Genomic DNA, 21,945 nt, shown 5'->3' on the forward strand with positions numbered 1-21,945 from the left:
AAGCCCAGGCCAGACTGTAGCATCACTGATACAATCTTTTTCTTGCCACCCAACGAAAAGCACAGTGACCCTTTTTCTCGCTACTCAATGAGAAACGCAGTGACGCTCTGGGCTCTGGCCGGGTTCTACAGATGTTTTTCCCTTGACTTTGCCATTTTCATTTTGACAACTTCCCCAAGAAGCAGGGGGTGGGGACCCCAGCCCCAGGTGGTGACGCTGGGGGCTGGCCCAGGCCTGGGGCGTGGAGGAGCCTCACTACCAGGCTTCCTGTCTCTCCGTTTGAACACATCTCTGCAGAAGTAACAGGCGCTCTCCCCCGTGGGCTCTCGCTCCCAACGCTCACATAGACACACCTGTGCAAGAAGCAGAGGGGAAGAGAGATCCAGGCCCAGAGGTAAGAGGAACAGACAGGGCTTTGTTCCTTCCCGAGGGTCGGGGAAGGGGAGAGGAATGTCACAGAAGACGTGTTGGATTTCCAGGTCTCTGCCCACAGCTCTGACCACCTTCTCTTGCATTTCATGAGCATTGATCTCCCCTTGGAAATGGGAGCTTGCAGAGGCCGGGGATTACGCCACACTTCTCTCCGCGGTCCCATGGCGCACAGCTCGGTTCCCGGAGCGGAAGGGTGTTGACTCGGAAGGGTGACTCCGAGAGCAGAGAAGGAATGGGTGCCCCGGGCTGAGAAAGGCCACTAGTCATGGGGAGTGGAGGAGATGAAGACAGGGAGAGGGGAAAAGAAGACAAGAGGGAAGGAGGGATGGGAAAGACATAAAAATAATCAACAAATATTAAGGAGGGAGGAGGCCTAGAAAAAAGAAAGGAAAAGAGAAAAGAAAATAAAAGCAAGAAAAAGAGAAAGAGAAGTAGAATCTGGTCTAGAGACAGCTCTCCCCCAAAATTAATTTTCCCAATGACCCAATCACCAAAAACTCACACCAGAACGCATACTGGCAGCAGTTCGTAAGCTGTGTGATTGATGTAGCCTCCATCGACTCCCTGTTTATGGGTTTCTACACTTTTGTTGACTTCTTTGTGCATTTTTAGGATTTTTGAACAATATGTCTAAAGGCACTTCCACTTTAATTAGCTTCAAAATGGTTAATGAAGCAGTTGAAAGGTAACATTCCCAGAAAGGGTTGAAACCGAGCTCTTCGGTATGGCGTGCTGTAAGAGTGACAGACACGTATTTTTAGGCCACGACGTCGTTAGAAAAATTGGTTCTAAGGAATTGGTTTTAGGTGTCTCAGCTGCTCTGCAAAAGGAGGCTAGTGGGGATTAGAAAAAGATTTGCAGACCCTCCCTGGGCTTGGTGGGCATGTGTGTGTGTGTGTGTGTGTGTGGTGGGGGAGCATGCAGGAGGTGATCCCCTCAAGTGGGATGCCCTGAGGACCCCAGCCTTCCACTTCCATGCCCTGGGTCCTTTCCTCTTTCCTGAGGCCTCCCTGGCCTCCAGCCCTGTTCCCTGGGTGTCCTCTGTCCTCCCTTCCTGGCTGGATTCTGGGCGAAGGGCCTCCCTCCCCACGGTCAAATCCCTCAAAATAGAAAGGCCCTATTCTCGCTAATTCAAAGATTTCACTCTGGGTGGGAGAGCTCTTCCTGAACGTCCTGCTCTTGTGGCGTGACTTTTTCGGGCTGCGAGGCTGAGGGTAGAACCTGATGGGGGAGGTCACACACCTCACGTTCTGACAAACGATTTCTTGCGCTGTGTAGGCTCTGGGCTCGAACAAAATGGCCGCCCTCCTCACCTCAGATGAAAGGGTTCCCAGAGGACCAGGTCAGAGAGAACCCCGGGCTGTTTCCCTCTTTCAGCGTGGGGCCCCTTAGGTAGAAGAGGCCCCCCTGGGATACAAACTCCCCCCACCGACCGGTTTGGGGCAGAAGCCCCTCAGCCCTCGGGCCCTGATCCTGGCCACGGTGATGTCCGCCACGCAGTTGGAGACCAAGGGCCCGGCGCGCTGTCGACCCTCAGTGAGCGCTGGTTGAATGAACCACCTCTGGTGAGGGTGGGTGTCGGGGAGGAGCAGGCGGGGGCCTGGGTTTGTGGGCTCCGAGGCTGAGGACTGTTCTGCACCTTTCGGGGGATTGTGGTAGGAGGGGGGCTCCGCTCTCCCCACGTGGGCGGCAGAGGCAAAGGAGAGGATGGCGGAGGTTGCAGCCAGGGAACCACAAGGGTCCCTTAGAGGGACCGCGTCTCTAGGAAGTTAGTTCCTGTGAAGCCGGGGAGCAGCAGCACCCGGGCGCGTGCGGTGGAGGCCGCATCCCGCGGCGGGGCTGGAGGGGGCTGATGGGGGCCGTGGGGAGGAGATGAAAGCGCCTGCAGGACCACAGACCGGCGCTGCGGTGGGGATGCGCCCGCCTCCTCCCCCCCAGCCTCGCTCCTCAGCGCAGCCCGGGGCGGGGAGGCTCGGGGCGCCAAGGGTGTGCGGGGCCTCGCCACTCTGACCTCTCCTCGCCTCTCTTTGGGTGTCCTGCTCCGGGCGTGGGTCTGGCCTCTCAGAATTTGCTTCGCTTAACCTCTGCCCCTACCTTGTTTGTACGCCCCTGGGCTTTGTGTGTGATCGTGGACTGTGTGAAGTGCAGCTGTTGCTTTAATGAGCTGCTCTGGGTCTCTCCCTGCCGCCCTCTTCCCTACCCATCCTCTCGTCATCCTCCCTTGGGGCTTCTGTGTGTTTCTCTGAATCTGTCCTTTCCCTTCTCTCTCTCTTTTTTTTTAATATTTATTAATTTAATTAATTAATTTATTTTGGCTGCACTGGATCTTCGTTGTGGCATGCGCGTGGGATCTAGTTCCCTGACCAGGGATCGAACCCAGGCCCCCTGCATTGGGAATGCGGAATCTTACCCACTGGACCGCCAGGGAAGTCCCTGTCCTTTTCCCTTTGTCCAGCCTGCAGCCATCTCCCCGGCATCCGCCCCTGGGCTCCAGGCTGTGTTCTGCAGGCTCCCTTCACATAGAGGCTTGTGGAAGCCTGCATCCCTGCCAGAGGCCTGGATGCCGGTTTCCAGGCCAGAAGGGCCTAGAGAGTAGTGGCAGCTGGAGAGAGGAGGGATGCTAAAGGAGAAGAGGCAAGGGGCTCTTAAGGTGAGCCCAGGAGAGCCAGACTCACCTCCTGGTGTCTGAGGCACAGAGGAAGGGGGACACGGATGCAGGGAGTTGAAGGTGGAGGCATCAGTGTGGGGAAGCATAGGTGCAGGAATGCACAGATGTGAGCAGAGAAACGGGGGGAGAGAGGAGCCAGGGCCTCGGGGACCAGCGGGCCCTCCCAGCCGCTCTCAGGGGCTGTGGTGTACAGGATGCTACGGTACCGGGGCAGAGCGCCTCTGGGGAGGCTGAGGATGTGGAAATCAAAGGCCAGCTCTCTGAGGCAGCAGCAGAGGCCCCAGGCACCAAAGCAGACAGCGGCTGGAAACCCAGAACCTCCCCCATCAAGCTGAGGCCTGCGGTGGTTTGGGGCAGCGCAGGGAGCTGGTGGCGAGAGGTGGCCCTTGTGCAGACCCCAGGATCACCGAGTGGGGAAGAAAGAATGACCACCACTCGGGGAGAGGCAAGAATGTTCCCAACCTTGCTCAGGCATCTAGGCTGACTTTGGACCCCAGGGAAGGGCTATCCCACATGCAGACTCCTTCACTCTCTGCTCACCAAGGACACGGTGAGTCTGGGGTGGTGGCAGTGGGACCCGCTCTCAGATGTCAGCGTGCCCTGCCCTACACTTTCACCCCAGCCTTCCCCTCTGTGCCTCCATGGCCTAGGCCAACTTGCAAAACAACTTCGCCCGTGACTAGCCTCCCTCTTCCTTTCCTGGAAACCTTCTTCATGACCTCTTCTCTTCCTATTTCCCTGGTTTAAAAGAATTCTATCCAGTTCCCACCGTGAGTTGGGCCCGGGATAGTTCCTCTTTCAGGCAGATGGAGCCACAGGAGGGGGCTTTCCCCCTGCCCCCCAAACCTCACGAGGAGGACCAAGCCCTCAGCACCCATCTGAGTGCTACATCCTAATCATGGATCAGTGCCCAACAGGAAACAGAATGCGTCTCAGATGGTTCAAGACCATCTGCAGAAAGAGGTGTGGACAGGGGCCCAACCAGCATGTTGAGGAACCAGATACCGGTAGGAAGAGGCAGAGTCTTGAAGGGGAAAGGGCCAACCTGTTGTTTCTAGAACCCAGTGAGGGTTTGAGCTGTGGTTAGGGGGCCATCTGACAGGAGCTGCCGTTGCCAGGGGAGGGAGCGGGGAGAGAGGGAATACAGCCATTGCCAGAAAATATGCCCAGAGCCGGGAGAGAGTAAGGATAAAATACCCCCGCCTCTCTCCCCGGCCCTTCCATCTCTTGTGGGTGCTTCCCAGTGGCCAACCCCCACCAGGAGTTGGAGCATGAGGGAGCCGGGGTGACACGCTGTGTAGGGTGTGTAGCAGTCAGCCTCCTTGTGGAAAGCAGGGCAGAGAGGAAGGAGCATGCCTGGGGGGGATGCGCACAAGAATAGGCAGCGTGGACGGGGATGATTGGGCTTCATCCAGGCCAGGCTTGGGTGGGTACAGACCCTTCAATGACCCATTTTAGTAACAGAATTAACATGTTGAGTACAGAAAAAAGTAATCAGTGATTTCCCCTCTTCTGTTCAATTCAATTTGGTTTAAGTCACCCAAACACAACCCGAGACCTTTCTCTGTGCTCCAGTGGTGCCAGTGGCAGCATTGCTGGCCGGACCATCACCTCTAACCCAGAAGAGATCAGGGTGGTGGAGGAGAGGTGGGAACCCAAGTCATTGCACCCGAAGGTAGAAGGTGGGATGTGCCCAAGGGGGTGTCAAGTTCAGAGTGGGAGGCTGTGGGAGTTCAGAGGGGGCAGATCATTGCAAAGGTGGTCTCGGGGGAGAGAAAGAGCAGCAGAGGGGGAGAGAAAAGTAGGTCTGGGTGCACAAACTCTGAGCCAGGTGCATGCCGGCACTGCCCCCAAGGCCGTCTATGCTCTGAGGCCCGCTTACAGCCTGGGCCTGGAGTTCAAAGACACTTTTCTTAAATTGCAGTACAGTTGATTTACAACGTTGTGTTAGCTTCTGCTGCACAGCAAGGTGATTCAGGTACGTGTATATATATACATATATACATTCTTTTTCATATTCTTTTCCATTATGGTTAATTACAGCATATTGAATATAGTTCCTTGTGTTACACAATAGGACCTTGTTGTTTTTCCATTCTGTATATAAGTTTGCATATGCTAATCCCAAACTCCCAGTCCAACCCTCCTCCACCCCGCTCGCTGGAAGGCACTCGAGCCTGCCCCTGCCTGCCTTCGAGGCACTGTCTGGTGGCCTTCCTTTAGTCTCTACTTCCTCCATGTCATCTGTCTTGTCCCGTTACCACATCAAGCCTCCTAAAGCTCTACAAAGACCACTCACATCTCTGCTCAGAAAAACAGCAGCGACTCCCAGTGGCCTGCAGAGCCGAGTCCTCACCCTCTAGCCTGCCTCTGAAGATTCAAGGTCAGGTTCCACGCCCCCTCCCATGTCACCCCCCACTACTTCCCTCCACAGCCCCCTGACCTTGCACGTGGCAGTGGGATGCCCCTCCCCTTTCTTTTCCAGCTAGCTCAGGGCTTTCAGACTTGAGCCGTCCATCAGTCGCCCAGAGGTTTGTGAAAACACAGGCGGCTGGACACACCCCCAGCTTCTGATTCAGCAGTTCTGGGGTGGACCTTTCTCACATGTTCTCAGGTATCAGCTGCTGCTGATGACCTCTGACCACACGCTGAGAATCACTGCTCCAACCCAGTGCCGCCCATTCCTTGAGGCCTGTTCAGAGCCTTTCTGCGACCCCCTCCTCCACAGCCTTGTCTGTCTTCCAAGCCCACAGAAACTCTGAAACATCATCTTTCTCCTTGTCCCACTCAGAGACCTCGTAGGGTCGGTCTGACAGTGAGCAGGGAATCGCCCTCTGCTCTTTCTCTGGCCGCATCACTCACACTGAATCAGGCCCCAAGTCCTGGCAGTTTTATTTTATTTTTTAAATATTTATTTATTTATTTATTTTGGCTGTGCCTGGTCTTAGTTGCAGCATGCGGATCTTTAGTTGCGGCATGCAGACTTCTTAGTTGTGGCATGCATGCGGGATCTAGTTCCCAGACCAGGGATCAAACCTGGGCCCCCTGCATTGGGAGCGTGGAGTCTTACCCACTGGACCACCAGGGAAGTCCCAGTCCTGGGAGTTTTAATTCAGAGCTCCTCCCTCAAGTCCGTCTCTCTGAGTTCAGGCCTCATCTTGTCTCATCAGGATTCTTTTTTTTTTTTTAACATCTTTATTGGAGTTAAATGATGCTTTACGATGGTGTGTTAGTTTCTGCTTTATAACAAAGTGGATCTGTTATACATATACATATGTTCCCGTATCTCTTCCCTCTTGCATCTCCCTCCCTCCCACCCTCCCTATCCCACCCCTCTAGGTGGTCACAAAGCACCGAGCTGATCTCCCTGTGCTATGCGGCTGCTTCCCACTAGCTATCGATTTTACGTTTGGTAGTGTATATATGTCCATGCCTCTCTCACTTTGTCACAGCTTACCCTTCCCTCCCCGTATCCTCAAGTCCCTTCTCTAGTAGGTCTGTGTCTTTATTCCTGTCTTACCCCTAGGTTCTTCACGACATTTTTTTTCTTAGATTCCATATATATGTGTTAGCATACGGTATTTGTCTTTCTCTTTCTGACTTACTTCACTTTGTATGACAGACTGTAGGTCCATCCACCTCACTACAAATAGCTCAATTTCGTTTCTTTTCATGGCTGAGTAATATTCCATTGTATATATGTGCCACATCTTCTTTATCCGTTCATCCAATGATGGACACTTAGGTTGTTTCCATCTCCTGGCTATTGTAAATAGAGCTGCAGTGAACATTGGGGTGCATGTGTCTGTTTGAATTATGGTTTTCTCAGGGTATATGCCCAGTAGTGGGATTGCTGGGTCATATGGTAGTTCTAGTTGTAGTTTGGAGTTTTCTCACCAGGATTCTTGAAATCCTGCCTCCAGTGTTTGACCTCCTCCAGCTCATTGTTTGCTCAACAGCTGAAGGCATCTATCTTGTAAATCTACTCCTGTCCTTCTCTAAGTAAATCTCCCTAGCGCCCAGGGTCGAGTCCCAGCCTCCCAGTATGGCACTCAAGGACCTTCATGACCTGGCTTGGCTCCCTGGTCCTAGTCCCAATTTACCACCTGCTCCGAGAATCCGTTTCTGGTCCCACCTGGCAGAGAACCCACCCCCGGTCTGGGTACAGCATGTGTGGCACGTCCAGTGGGTGTCTTGTTTAGAGATCTGCACGTCTAGGTCCTGGCCTGGCTGTCCAGGTCCTGAAGGGGTCCCAGGCCAGGTGAACGCCTGCTGACTGATGACTGGTGTCTCCCCCAGGCCCTGCCTTTCCTTTGGGGGAAGGCCCAGGTCCCTGCCTGCCTCAGCAAAGCCACAATGGACCCCGGAACCTCTCTTAGGCACCTGTTCCTGGTGCTGCAACTGGGTGAGTGCTCAGACTTGGAGTCTGGGTGCAGGTGGCCTGGGAGGAGGGGCTGATTGGGAAATGCAGTGTGTGTGTGGGGCGGTTAAGGCGGAGGCAGCGCAGCCACACCCTCGAAGCCTGACCCCCTGTTTTTCCACCTAGTGATGCTCCCAGCCGGCACTCAGGGGAAGAAAGTGGTGCTGGGTAAGGCAGGAGAACTCGCAGAGCTGCCCTGCAAGGCTTCCCAGAATAAGAGCCTGTTCTTCAGCTGGAAAAATTCTTACCAGACCAAGATTCTGGGGCGTCACGGCTACTTCTGGCACAAAGGTATGCTGGCCCCACTCCCCATTCAGAGAGGAAAGCCCCAGGGATTGAACACCCCTGGTGTCAGAGCCCAGCTCCTAGGAAACTCTGGGATCCTGGAGGTTCCAGCTGAGAGTCTCAGGGACCCTCCAAGTGCAGAGCCTCCCTCTGCCGGCTGCTGGTGGGCTGGGGAATGGCTTCTGGTGGTCTATTATAATTTCATTATGTTAATGGATATTAGAAAAATAACTATCATATAAAACCCATGATTTCACGAATATTGTTGCTACAGATCCATGACCATACTTGGTTTACTTTCATTAAAAGCAATAGAATGGGGGCTTCCCTGGTGGCGCAGTGGTTGAGAGTCCGCCTGCCGATGAAGGGGACACGGGTTCGTGCCCCGGTCCGGGAAGATCCCACATGCCACGGAGCGGCTGGGCCTGTGAGCCATGGCCGCTGAGCCTGCGCGTCCGGAGCCTGTGCTCCGCAACGGGAGAGGCCACAACAGTGAGAGGCCCGCGTACCGCAAAAAAAAAAAAAAAAAGAGAGGAACCATGCATGTAGAAGCATATATATATATATAGGTTCCCCTCTCTTCTTACATAAAATCAATTTATCATATATGGGTGTATATTATATGTATATATATATATGGAGAGAGAGAGAGAGAGAGAGAGAGAGGCTATATGTTAATTAAGTAATTAGATAATGTTCTAGGTGCTGGGGATATAATATAGTAAAGAACAAAAGAGACATTCAGGCAATGAGCACACCATAACAATGCCCCTGGTTCTAACCTTGGGTTTTTTTTTTTCTTAAAATTATGCAGGTATTTTGAAGATTGTTCTGTATTCAATATGTGTGTGCATCTATCTGTATCTGCATATATCTGTCCCTCTCTATATATTTCTACCTCATTTCTTTTCTGTGACTGCATAGTTCTTTTGTATAATTATACCATGATTTATTTGACTAATCCCATATTGTTCGACACTTAGGCTATTTTCATTTTACTGCTCTCACAAAAAAGAATTCTTCAGTGAGTCAAACCTGGTATCTTTGGAAACGTACAAATCTCTCTGTAGGATGAATTCCTAGAAGTGAAATCTGTGGGCCAGGTCAGCTTGCTCTTTAGATATCTTTTTATTGTACAAATTTTGCTGAAATGGCATCTGCTATAGTAAGATGCAACTGTATATCAATGTGCACTTTTCAATATGTTACTTCCTTTATGTAAATTTTATTGATGTTAACTGTTTTTTTCTCCAGATTTTTAAAGTATTACATGCTCATTATAGAATATTTGGCAAATGCAGAAAAGAATAAGGAAGAAAATCAAATGCACACATAATTCTACCACTCAGAGATATCTGTTGTTAACATTTTCATTTACTTCCTTCTGATCTTTGTTTAGTGTGGAAAATATATATTACTTACATAGATGATATCATACTATACATACTTTTTATCCTACTCCCTCAGAACATTATATCATGATGGGACAATCAATTATTAGGCTAATTTTTTAAAGTAATCTGTCAATGTTTACTAAATACAAAGTTCTAAAATCTTTTTACCTAGTAATAGCTATTCTGGAAAATCTATTTTTTAAATAGTTTTATTTTATTTATTTATTTGGCCATGCCACGCGGTTTGCGGGATCTTAGTTCCCCAACCAGGGTTTGAATCCCCACCCTTGGCAGTGAAAGTGCGGAGTCCTATCCACTGGATCGCCAGGGAATTCCCTGGAAAATCTATTTGACAGAAATAAAATCAGGAATATTTCATGAAACCTGTGCAAGGATGTTGTTATAAGCATTGCTTATAATATGAAAGCACAGAATTCAAACTGAAAACCCATCAATGATGAAAGGGTTAAACTATGGTACAACTGTGGGAAACTATGCAGATAATAAAAAACAAGGGCTTTCCAGAAAATTGAGTAGACATACATATTAGTCTGCTTGGGCTGCCATCACAAAATACCATGGTCTGGGCGACTCAAACAAGAGAAACACATATTCTCACAGTTCTGGAGGCTGGATGTCCTGAGATCAGGGTGCCAGCATGGTTGGGTTCTTTCTTTCTTTATTTATTTATCATTTTTGGCTGCGTTGGGTCTTCATTGCTACGTGCAGACTTTCTCTAGTTGCAGCGAGTGGGGGCTATGCTTCATTGTGGTGAGCAGGCTTCTCATTGCAGTGGCTTCTCTTGTTGCAGAGCATGGGCTCTAGAGTGCAGGCTTCAGTAGTTGTGCCACACGGGCTTAGTTGCTCTGCCACATGTGGGATCTTCCTGGACTAGGGCTCAAACCCATGTCCCCTGCATTGGCAGGCAGATTTTTAACCACTGCGCCACCAGGGAAGCCCCATGGTCGGGTTCTTAAGAGAGCTCTCTTCCTGGCTTGCAGATGGCCACCTACTTGCTCTGTCCTCACATGGCAGAGAGAGAGAGAGGGCTCTCTGGGGTCTCTTCTTATGAGGGCACTAATCCCTCCAGGAAGACCCCACCCTCATGGCCTCATATAAATCTAATTACCTCCCTATCTCCCAATATCACCACATTGAGTGTTAGGGCTTCTACATATGAATTTTGCGGGAACACAATTCAGTCCATAGTAACATACTCTTCACTCTTCCTCTCATGAAATACAAATGAAAATCTAGACATTGCATATAGAACTAATGTAAGAAGATTCTGAAAGGTGTTGAGAAGAGAGCAGACCGGTAGGGACCTCAGGGCCTGAAGAACAACAGGTTGGCGAGTTTTCTTTTTGCCTCGAATACCCCAGTCTTGGAGCTGAAGAAGCCGGCAACCTGGAAGCTCTGATGGGCACAGACGAAAATAAGCCTCACAGAAGCCTGCTCTCTTTAGTCAAAGGACCAGGAAAGGAGCAACCCAGCAAGACAAAAAACTTCAATATAACGACTGCTCTACTTCAACCAAACACCAGAGGAAAACTGTGACCCCGCACCCTCCCATGCCAACAAAGGCTGAATGGGAGCTTAAACTTCCACACACCCCCACCCAGGCTGTGTAGGCACCCAACACCTCAATTGAGATGGGATCAGAGAATGCAAAGTAGAGAATGGGGCTGTGCATCCCCCCCAGCCAGTGAGAAGGCTCCTCCACCCCCTGTAAAGTCAGTGGAGATCACAGGAAGATCCTGGACTTCCACCCCACCCAGCAGTCAGGAGGCACCCCACCCTGCTGGGGTGGTGTCAGAAGAGGTCTAGTGGAGAGTCAAGACCTTTACCATCACCCTGTAGTAACCAGGATCTATGGAGACCACATGGGGAACTGGAACTTCCCCACGTGGGGAACTGGAACTTCCACCCCTGACCAGTTATGAGGAGCATCCCCCTCTAGCACAGTGGAGAGTGAGAGGAGAACCTAGATTTCTTCCTCTACCTGGCAGTAATAAGAACGGTATAAAAGAAAGCCAGTTAAAAAAGAAGGTTTAAATAAGATCCAGAATCTCATAACATAACACTCAAATGTCCAGGTTCCAAGTGAAAATCACTCTTGATACTAAGAACCAGAAACATCTCAAACTGGATGAAAAAAAGAACCAACAGATGCCCACACTGAGATGAAAGAGAGGTTAGAATTATCTGACAAATACTTTAAAGCAGCCATGATAAAAAGTTCTTCAGCAAACAATTATAAACATGCTTGAAACAAATGAAAACCAGAAAGCTTCAGCAAAGAAACAGAGGATGTTGGAAATTTCCTGGTAGTCCAGTGGTTAGAACTTGGTGCTTTCACTGCTGGGGCCCAGGTTTGATCCCTAGTTCGGGAACTAAAATTCCACAAGCTGCACAGCCTGGCCAAAAAAAAAAAAAAGGTAACATAAAAAGAACCAAATGGAAATTTTAGAATGGAAAAATATAACCAAAATACAAGGGATCAATGAATGAGCCCAACAGCACATTAGGGTGGGGGGGACAGAGGAAAGAATCAGTGAACTGCAAGATAGAACAATAGAAATTACACAATCTGAACAACAGAGAGAAAATAGAGTGGAAAAAATGAACAAAGCCATAGGGACTTGTGGGACTCTAACAAAAGATGTAATATTTGTGTCAATGAGTGAAGGAGAAGGGAAAGAAAATTGAACTGAAAAAGTACTGGAAAAAATAGTGGCTGAAAAATTTGCAAATTTGGCAAGAGATATTAACCTATAGATTCAAGAAGTTGAGCAAAGCCTAAGCAGGATAAACCTAAAGAAATCCACATCAAGACACTTCTTAGGGCTTCCCGGGTGGCGCAGTGGTTAAGAATCCTCCTGCCAGTGCAGGGGACACAGGTTCGAGCCCTGGTCCAGGAGGATCCCACATGCCGTGGAGCAACTAAGCCTGTATACCACAACTACTGAGTCTGTGCTCTAGAACCCGTGAGCCACAACTACTGAGCCTGAGTGCCACAACTACTGAAGCCTGCGTGCCTAGAGCCCATGCTCTGCAACAAAGAGAAGCCACTGCAATGAGAAGCCCACGCACTGCAATGAAGAGTAGCCCTGGTCACCGCAACTAGAGAAAGCCCGCACACAGCAACAAAGACCCAATGCAGCCAAAAATAAAATTAAAAAATAAAATAAATTTTAAAAAAACATCATAATTAAACTTCTAAAAACTAAAGACAGGGCTTCCCTGGTGGCACAGTGGTTGACAGTCCGCCTGCCGATGCAGGGGACACGGGTTCATGCCCCGGCTCGGGAAGATCCCACATGCCGCGGAGCAGCTGGGCCCGTGAGCCATGGCCGCTGAGCCTGCGCGTCCGGAGCCTGTGCTCCGCAACGGGAGAGGCCACAACAGTGAGAGGCCCGCGTACCGCAAAAAAAAAAAAAAAAAAGTTGGTATATACTGCAAGATCACTTCCAGAAAGGTTCTAGCCATTTACAATAAGTCTAGATAATAATGTCACTGTGTGCCTATCTCACCAGCACCCTTGCTGACGCTGAATAGTAATATTTAAAACTTTTTTTTTTGGCTAATTTGATGGTTGAAAAATATATCATTGTTGGTTTAATTTGCATTTCTATGATTGCCTGTGAGATTGAAACATGTACTCCCTTCTAAACGTTCTTACCTCTTTTGTGTTGACGTTTTTGTTCTGTTACCATGATTTGAATTTCCTTCAGAACAGCTCCCCTTCCCGGCTTCCTGATCTCTGACCACGGCAGTATCACTCTCCTGACTCCCCCAGTTTCTGAACCATAGAGCCAATTTTTTTTTTTCCCCTACTTCAGTCCCTGATTTCCCATCAGTCACTGCTTATGGCCATTCCTTCCCGTGGAAGTGTTTTTCTGTTTCATCTTCTTTGTTCTCATGGGAACTCCACCCTCATTAGCCAAGGCCACATACCCCTCCCCTGGATTACAGTGGAAGCTTCCTGGCAATTCTCTCTGCTACCAGTCTCTCCTACTTCAATTCTCTTCCTCCTGCAGCAGTACCGGCTCCCAAAGCAATGCTTTGCGTGTTTCACTCCCTAGTCCATTAGGCTAAGCCTGGAAGCCTCTGCCTGACATTCTTACCCTCAGCATCGCTTGCTGCAGCTCCCCAGCCAGAAACCTCACACCCAGGTGTTTTCCTCACTGCTTTTTTTTTTTTTTTTTTTTGCGGTACGCGGGCCTCTCACTGTTGTGGCCTCTCCCATTGCAGAGCACAGGCTCCGGACGCGCAGGCTCAGCGGCCATAGCTCACGGGCCCAGCCGCTCCGCGGCATGTGGGATCTTCCCGGACTGGGGCACGAACCCATGTCCCCTGAATCGGCAGGCGGACTCCCAACCACTGCGCCACCAGGGAAGCCCCTTCCTCACTGCTTTGAGGTGGTTGCCTGTGCAGCTTTCCTGGAGCTTTTCCCCCTTCCTAGATGTCCTTGCTGCAACCCTTTCCTCTAGCTCACCGCCTGAACTTCTTTTAAGGCTTGGTTCAGTACTGGTCTCCTCCATGAATTGATCCCAGATGCACTGATAACCTTTGACCTTTCACAAAGTAGAATCACTTTTACAAGGTATGGAACAGTCCGGACAAGGGGGTCATGACGAGGCTCGGAAGACGTTTTAAAAGGGAAGCAAGGAGGAAAAGTTATTTTAGGGAAAGGGTGTTACATTTCATTTGGAACCAATTGCGTTTTGGGTGATGGCAGGACATCCAGATAAAGTCATCCCTTGGGCCACTGGAAACGTGGGCCCAGGATGTAGGCGAGAGGCTGGGGCTGGGGGTCATCTGCAGAGCCGACAGGGGATGCAGTGGAATTGAGAATGTCTACAGAAACGGGGAAGAGGATCCAGGAGAGAGTCCGGAGTAGCACCTAAATGTAGACAGCAGAATAGGAGTCCAAGGGGAAGAAAAGGGAAGGGTGCTCAGATGTGGAGGAGAGAATCGAAAGAAGTGACACGGGGGCAGAACCAGAGGAGGCTACCCCTTCAAGAAGTTTGGTAGATTGTAAAAGGAATGTAGTAGGATTTCAGAAAAATTGGGGAGCTAACCAGCACACGGATCCAGGGGAGAGAGCAGGTAGGGTAGGGACTCCTGCAGGACAAATGAAAGGGGAGGTGGGCAGAGCTGGAGGAAAATCGGGGGTGGGTGTGAGCCCAGGGCTACAGGTTATCTGGAAAGGTCTCCTGGAGAGGGTGGCCCTGAGCAGCAGGAAGGGGCTGTGGGGTCTGGAAGAGGCAAGAAAGGAGAATGACGGCCGACTTGACAGTACGTCTCCCACACCAAGGCCAAAATGGGGAGAAGGCCAGGGGGTTGAGGGTGGGAGCTTTATCTCAGCCGCCTTCACCCCATCCCTGCAAATATGCATTCTAAGTAAAAGCCTGTGTCTTCGCTATGCAAATTTAGCTGCTAAAGCCCTTCATTGTAATGAAGTTCTGGGGCTGCTGCTGTACCCAGAAAATAGTTAGCTAAAGAGAAGAGCTTCCTCTGGGTGCTGGTTGTTCTGATGAGGAGACTGGAGGAGGCCGCATGTCCGTGCTTGCAGAACTTTCCAGAGACAGTACTGCACAGCGTACCCAACAGCCTGAATCTTAATCCTGGCTCCACCACTTACTGATGTCAAAATTCAAAAGGTAGGGCTTCCGTGGTGGCGCAGTGGTTGAGAGTCCGCCTGCCGATGCAGGGGACACGGGTTCGTGCCCCGGTCCGGGAAGATCCCACATGCCACGGAGCGGCTGGGCCCGTGAGCCATGGCCGCTGAGCCTGCGCGTCCGGAGCCTGTGTTCCACAACGGGAGAGGCCACAACGGTGAGAGGCCCGCGTACCACAAAAAAATAAAATAAAATAAAATAAAATAAAATAAATTCAAAAGGTAGAAAAGGGCATAAAGTGAAAAGCCCTCCCACACCTGTCTCATGGGGATGCACTTCCTCTCCCTAGGGACTACTAAGGCGACCATTTCCTTACATTCACCGCTAGAAATATTTGTTCATATACCAGGCAGGATAGGTAGATAGAGAGACAGATAGATAGATGGATAGATAGATATAGATAGATAGATGTTAAATAACTTTCCCCCTCCTTTTCAAGCAATGGTAGCCTGCTTAATATCTTGCTTTTTTCAGTTAATGATGTTTCTTAGATATTATTCCATCTCAGAATAGAAAGATCCTTCTCCTTCTTCTCTTATAGCATTCCACTGAATGGGTGAACTCTAATTTATTTAACCTCTCCTTCCTTGGTGAACATTTAGTTCTGTATGTGCATTTGTAATTCTGGTAGACATTACAAATTACCTTCCAGGGGAAGGGATAAATTGGGAGATTAAGACTGACATATACACACTACTGTATATAAAATAGATAACTAATAAGGACCTACCGTATAGCACAGGGAACTCTTCTCAATTCTCTGTAATGACCTGTATGGAATAAGAATTTTAAAAAGAGTGGACGTATGTATATGCAGAACTGATTCACTTTGCTGTACAGCAGAAACTAACACATTTAAAATCAACTCTACGCCAATAAAAATTTTAAAAACGAAAATGAAAACAAAACAAATTACCTTCCAAAGAAATTGTACTGGTTTATGTTTCTGCCGATAACGTGTTAGCAAGAGTTTGGGCAACTACTTAATTTCTCTGAGCCTCACTTTCCTTATTTGCAAGATAAGCAAAACAGTACCTATTTCTCAGAACTGTTGTGAAGATTACTTGAGATGATGCATGTAAAGTGTTTGGCATGTAGGAGTTGGTGCTCTCTAAATGAAGGTAAGATTTTATATTTTGGGTTAGTGAGATGTTGTCCTGGCCTGGTAAAAGAATGTGTTGGGACCTCCTCGCCAGTCTGGGGTTCTCAGATTAGGACCCGAGGCAGATTCTGCTGGAAATGAGCAACTCAGATCAGCAGAGTTGTGGGCACCGCCCTCGCCAGGGGGTGCCGTGCCTCCAGGGTACCCCAACCTCCTCAGTACGGTGGCATTCTACTCCCAGGTGCCTCCAACCTGAACTCTCGAGTCGAATCAAAAATAAACCTGTGGGACCAAGGATCCTTTCCTCTGGTCATCAAGGATCTTGAAGTACCTGACTCGGGGACTTATATCTGCGAAGTGGAGGACAAGAAGATCGAGGTGGAATTGCAGGTGTTCAGATGTGAGTGGGGCAGCCTGGGATGAGGACACCTCCAGCCAACCTCCCTTCCTCCTTGACTCCCATCCCTGTACCCAAACCAGGACCTGAGCTGGTGGCATTTCAACAGTCCAGAGACTGATCAGACAGGCCGCCGCATCTCCTCAGCCCCTCCTCAGGCCTTGGGTCAGGCAGGGGGAGTCAAAGAGACCTAGGGGTGGGGGTGAGGGAAATGGAAAGGCAGGAGACAGAGGGAGGACTGAGAGAGACAAGGAGAGGGGGAGGGGAAAGGGAAACGCTGCCTTGGGCTGGGGATGGGCAGAAGGGAGATGCTGGGATGGGGGTAACGGAGAGACACCCTTGGTCTCCTGGCTTCTTCCCTTCTCCTTGAAGATGGTGCGTGTGTGTGACACAACTGGCCTGCTCCCCCCACAGTGACTGCCAGCTCGGACACCCGCTTGCTGCTGGGACAGAGCCTGACCCTGACCTTGGAAGGCCCCTCTGGTAGTAACCCTTCAGTGCAATGGAAAGGTCCAGGGAATAAAAGGAAGAATGAGGCCAAGAGTCTGTCACTGCCCCAGGTGGGGCTGCAGGACAGTGGCACCTGGACATGTACCGTCTCCCAGGCCCAGCAGACACTGGTGTTCAACAAGCACATCCTGGTGCTGGGTAAGAGGCGCTCCCCTCCTCCGCAGGCCCCCTGGCCTGACAGACGGTCCCTCTGCTCTCGCTGCTGCTCCAGTTCTGGGTCTGCCCTGGGGGATATACTGGGCCCTCTCTTCCTCAAGCTTCTCATTTACAGCCACGTCTCAGGGTAGTGGACATGGGGGAAGGAAGGGACAGGGGATGTGAGGACGTGAGGGACCCCAGAGACCCAGGAGGAAGCCCCAAAGGAGGGCTGTCAAGGGCGTCTATGTTCTCCGTTGCCTCAGCTCCCCCCTCCCACCAAGTTGGCAAAGCCACTAATTCAGGGACACTCAGAGCAGCAAGCCAGTCCAGATGAAATCTGACGTTGCAAACTTGATGCCTCCTGAGCTAGGCTTCGGGAGGGAAAAAAGAGCCCAGAAGGCAGGCACCACCCCAGATCCTGTCCTCCAGGTGCTTACGGGACACACGGTAGGGTGTGCGGTGGTGAAGTGTGTGGACTCTGGTTGAAATCCTGGCTCTGGCTTAACCGTGCGGCCTTGGGCAAGTTACTGAACCTCTCTGTGCCTTGGTTTCTGCATCTGTAAAACAGGGATGGTCTAGCCTACCTTGTCGTGTTATGAGCAGAAGTAACGTACGGAATGCACTTAGAACAGCACCTGGCACGTAGTCAGCCAGGATTTGCTCTTATCTTGTGAAGGGTGATAACTTATGTACCCAAGTGGTGCAGGCCAAATGGCCTCTGTGCTCTAGGATCCTGAGGAGGGAGAGGCCCTTGTGGCTAGGCTGTTCTAGGAGGGCTTCTAGGGGGAGGGGCTGCTGCCGTGGGACCTCCCTGGGGTGCAGAGCTGAGAGAGGAGAGGAGAGGTAGATGGGAGTTTAAGCGCCCGAATGGCAGCCTGGGTGTTTGGACTCACCTGGTCTCCTCCCGTCTCCCCCCACCACGTGCCTACCCGCCGCGTGCCTGCGTATGGACCCGGGTTCTCTCCCGTCCCCCTCCAGCCTTCCAGGAGGTCTCCAGCACAGTCTATGCAAAGGAGGGGGAGCAGATGAACTTTTCCTTCCCACTCACATTCGGAGATGAAAATCTGAGCGGGGAGCTGAGTTGGCTGCAGGCAAAGGGGAATTCCTCCCCCGAGTCCTGGATCACCTTCACATTGAACAACGGGAAGGTGACTGTGGGAAAGGCTCGCAAGGACCTCAAGCTCCGCATGAGTAAGGCGCTCCCCCTCCACCTGACTCTGCCCCAGGCCTTGCCTCAGTACGCAGGTTCTGGAAACCTGACCCTGAATCTCACCAAGGGGAAGTTGTATCAGGAAGTGAAGCTCGTGGTGATGAGAGGTGAGGAGATAGGCTGAGAAGGTGAGGGCGGGGTGGGGCTGGAGGGACCTGGCCCTGGGACCCTCCAAGGCAGGACAGGCCCCCAGAGGGATGCCTAGGCCCTGGCTGCCTGATGGAGCCAATCAAGGGCTGGTTTTGAACTGAGGTTGCAATGCTCTGTCCGTCCCTGACATCCAAGAGCCGGCCTAAGGTGGCCTCCACTAGAATTCCCAGGGGTCCTCCCTGAGAACCAGGCTCTAGTTCTGCCTCTGCCCGACCCTCTGTGACCCCTCTGTGGCTCGGCTTTCTCCTAAAGAGGGTAACAGTACGACAGTGATGGTGACAAGGTCAGACGCCACACTGAGTTCTCCCCATCCTTATCTCCTTGATCATCCTAACAACTTCACAAATAATAACGGCTAATATTTGATGCTTTGTACCTGCCGGGCCCCAGTCAAGCGCTCTACATGTATTTCTCCATTTAATTTTTGTCTGGGCCTCAGGTGGGTAAGTAACTTGTTCAGAGACTCACAGATAGTAAGCAGTGGGGCTGGGGTTCAAATGTAAGACTGTTGGACCTCAAAAACCCTGTTTCCTCCATCATAACTGCATGAAAATGTGCTCTGAGAGGCTAAAAGAGGAATGCCAATGTAAAGTATCATTTTCATTGTCCTACGAATCGCCTTAGAGCATGGAGGTGCTGGGAACCCAGAGGTCCAGGCTCCCAGTCTCAGGCTCTTGTCCCTCTGCAGTGACTAAGTCCCCAAACAGTTTGACCTGTGAGGTGCTGGGACCCACGTCCCCCAGGCTGACACTGAGCTTGAAGAAGGAGAACCAGAGTATGAGGGTCTCAGATCAGCAGAAGCTGGTGACGGTGCTGGGCCCCGAAGCAGGCATGTGGCAGTGTCTACTGAGCGACAAGGGCAAAGTCCTGCTGGAATCCAAGGTCAAGAGTGAGTGAGAGTCCAGATTCCGTGGCCTAACCCCGAGCCCCGACCTCCTCCACCGTGGGACCCTCCCAAGGCTGGTGGAGGCCACCCAGCCTCCCAGTTGCTCTGAGATGGGTGGGTTATAGGTATGGTGCCTGGACACAGGGGTGATGAGGTGAAGTGGGGTGTGGTCCTGGGCTCTTGTAGTCCTACAAGTTCCCATCTCCCTAAGGTCTACAGCCCAAGCATGGGGTCCACCTGACCAAGAGCCCCCCTCCCTGGCTCCTCTTCAAACCCAGACAGAGAGACACACACACACATACACACATTCATGCGCATGGCACATAGCGTGGACCGCCGCTTCTAGCTCCCCAGGGTACAGTGCAGTGTCTAAACCTTAAAACCCCTTCCCCAGCCTTTGCCTTCCAGCCCTGGGGGCCCCTGAGGGCCCCGTGCACCCTGCCCCGCTCTCCCAGCCCAAGGACCAGACCCAAGTGTGGCAGGGCAACGAGGCCCTCCCTCCTCGGGCCCCCCTGCTGCGTGCCCTGTGCCTGAGTGCAGCGGGCAGGGAGCTGAGCACAGCTCTCTCTCTTGCAGTTTTGCCCCCGGTGCTCGCCCGCGCCTGGCCGAAGCTTCTGGCTGTGGTGCTGGGGGGGGTCGCCAGTCTTCTGCTTCTCACTGGATTTTGCATCTTCTCTGCTAAATACTGGCACCGCAGGGTGAGTGAGCCTCCCCAGACGCCCTCGTTCCCCCGCGGGGCACTTGCGCACCTGAGGCCTGTGCGGCAACAAGGGTACCCTGTGTCGGTGACCTGCTTCTGCTCTGGCTCCCTCGGCCCGCTGCTCAGCAGCCTCACTGCCAGCTGGGCCCCGTCCCAGATCCCACGCGGAGGGAGAGACAGGAAGGCGCAGAGTTAATTCTGGGACAGATGGCCTCAGCCACAGTCACTGCCTCTCCCCTCCCACGCCCCCCTCCAAGGGGCAGCTCCCTTTCGGAGGCCTGGGACCCTCACGACTCCTCTCTTTCTCCCTGGACAGCGCCGGGCACAGCGGACATCTCAGATCAAGAGACTCCTCAGTGAGAAGAAGACCTGCCACTGCTCGCAGTAACTAGGGGGCAGAGAGGGAAGGGGGGAGAAGAGAGGGAAGGGAGGGGAGGAAGAGAAGAGGAGAGGGGGGCTAGAGGGAGGTGGTGGAGAGGAGAGAAGCAGGCAGGGATGGCCCAGAAGGTAGGTAGCTGGCGGGAGGTGGAGGACGGCGAGGTGAGGGGCAGGGGGCCTGCGATGTGTCCGGAGGCCATCACTGAGCTGGAAGAGAAAAGCAGGGTCTGGGAGCCAGGGAGGGCCTGGAAAGCAAGGAGCTGGGGAGGAACAGACACGCTCCTCTTATTCTTCGTCCCTCCAGCCGGCTCCAGAAGACATGTAGTCTCACCTGAGGCCCCAGCCAGGAGGAGCTTCCCATCTGCAGCCTCCCCAGCTGGCTCCCCCTGCATTTCCTGTTGGTCTCCTGGGCCTGCGGACCAGATGAATGTAGCCAGCATAGCGCCTCTGTCCGCCTCCTGCCCTCCCCGTCCAGTGGGCCTTGGGTCCGCTCTTCCAGAGGCTCGCTCACACCCCCTCTTCCCCATTTCCTTTTCACTCAAACCCTAGCCCTTCTTTGATGATTTCTTCTCGACCCTCTCCCTCACTGCTCACTTGCATCTCAGGGGAGCACGTGGGACCGGCCCTGCCTGCCCTGGAGGGTGAGGCTGGGTGTCTGAAGCACGAAGCACAGGGCGGTCACTGTTCGGGAGAGGACCCTGGGACCAGAGAAGGCAGGGACTAGCCCAAGGTCACACAGCCCGTCAAGGACGGGTCCAGATCCAAAGGCTCCTGACCGCCAGCCTGTGCTGCTCCATTCTGCCTGCGTCTTACCCTGTGTCAGCAGAACCACAGACTTACATCCCGACCTGAGCACAGACCAGCGCCCTGGGCACACTCATGCGCAGATACAGTTCCTTACCACCCAAGCAGCGTGGCGCTGTCTACAAATCAGTTTCACATCCTTAGTCTATTTGAACCTCATGAAAATCCTACAAGACTGGTAGTGACAGGACCAAGATTATTATCTCCAGTTTATAGACCAGAAATGGAATGCAGAGAGGTCAGGTGATTGCCTGACCTAGGTTCACACGGCTAGTACGTGGGCTAGCCCAGGTCTCTTGACCTCTAGGTCCACTGCTGTCTCTTGAACACAGGGGCAAATACCACACAGATCTCTGCAGTTGGCTGGTCATAGATGCCCGGTACTACCTTGGATTCCCTTCACCGCAGGGAGGTTGCCTCAGAGAGTTCAGGGCCTCCCTGCCGAGGATCCCTCCTTCATCTCAGCAGAATCCTATTACCAGAGGACAAAACCTGTAGTTCTCCTAATCAGGGCACAGGCTGGAGCACAGTGACCCGCCACGCACCCTATCAGAACCTTCTAGAAGGTGAGCTTTGCCAGGGGGACAGGGTGGGGAGCTGGCCAGACAGTGAACCCTCTGAGGGTACCTCTGGGCCTCAGAGATACCCACTGGGCCTCAGTCTCCCTGCCCCATACCCCCCTTCATCCCTCCCCCAAATGATTCAGGAGACAAGAAAATTGGGTTTACAAGCTTTCTTCTTCCTCCTCTTCTTCTTTTTTTTTTTTTTTGCGGTACGCGGGCCTCTC

General features: G+C 51.8%; 1 protein-coding gene across 1 annotated transcript; it reads left to right on the top strand.

Moving 5' to 3' along the window:
• Window positions 1-290: 290 nt before the first annotated feature.
• Window positions 291-21,691, top strand: CD4 (CD4 molecule). Its single transcript, XM_027093297.1, has 10 exons — window positions 291-394; window positions 7,400-7,505; window positions 7,647-7,811; window positions 16,227-16,385; window positions 16,797-17,030; window positions 18,009-18,347; window positions 19,079-19,279; window positions 19,853-19,974; window positions 20,293-20,360; window positions 20,659-21,691. Exons 2-10 carry the CDS (start codon window positions 7,457-7,459, stop codon window positions 20,687-20,689), a joined length of 1,368 nt encoding a protein of 455 aa, XP_026949098.1. The 5' UTR covers window positions 291-394; window positions 7,400-7,456; the 3' UTR covers window positions 20,690-21,691.
• The last annotated feature ends 254 nt before the right edge of the window (window positions 21,692-21,945 follow it).

This window comes from Aethalodelphis obliquidens, unplaced genomic scaffold (assembly GCF_003676395.1).
Source record: "Aethalodelphis obliquidens isolate GAN/ISIS:26980383/991018 unplaced genomic scaffold, ASM367639v1 scaffold83, whole genome shotgun sequence".
Classification (NCBI taxonomy): Eukaryota; Metazoa; Chordata; class Mammalia; order Artiodactyla; family Delphinidae; genus Aethalodelphis; species Aethalodelphis obliquidens.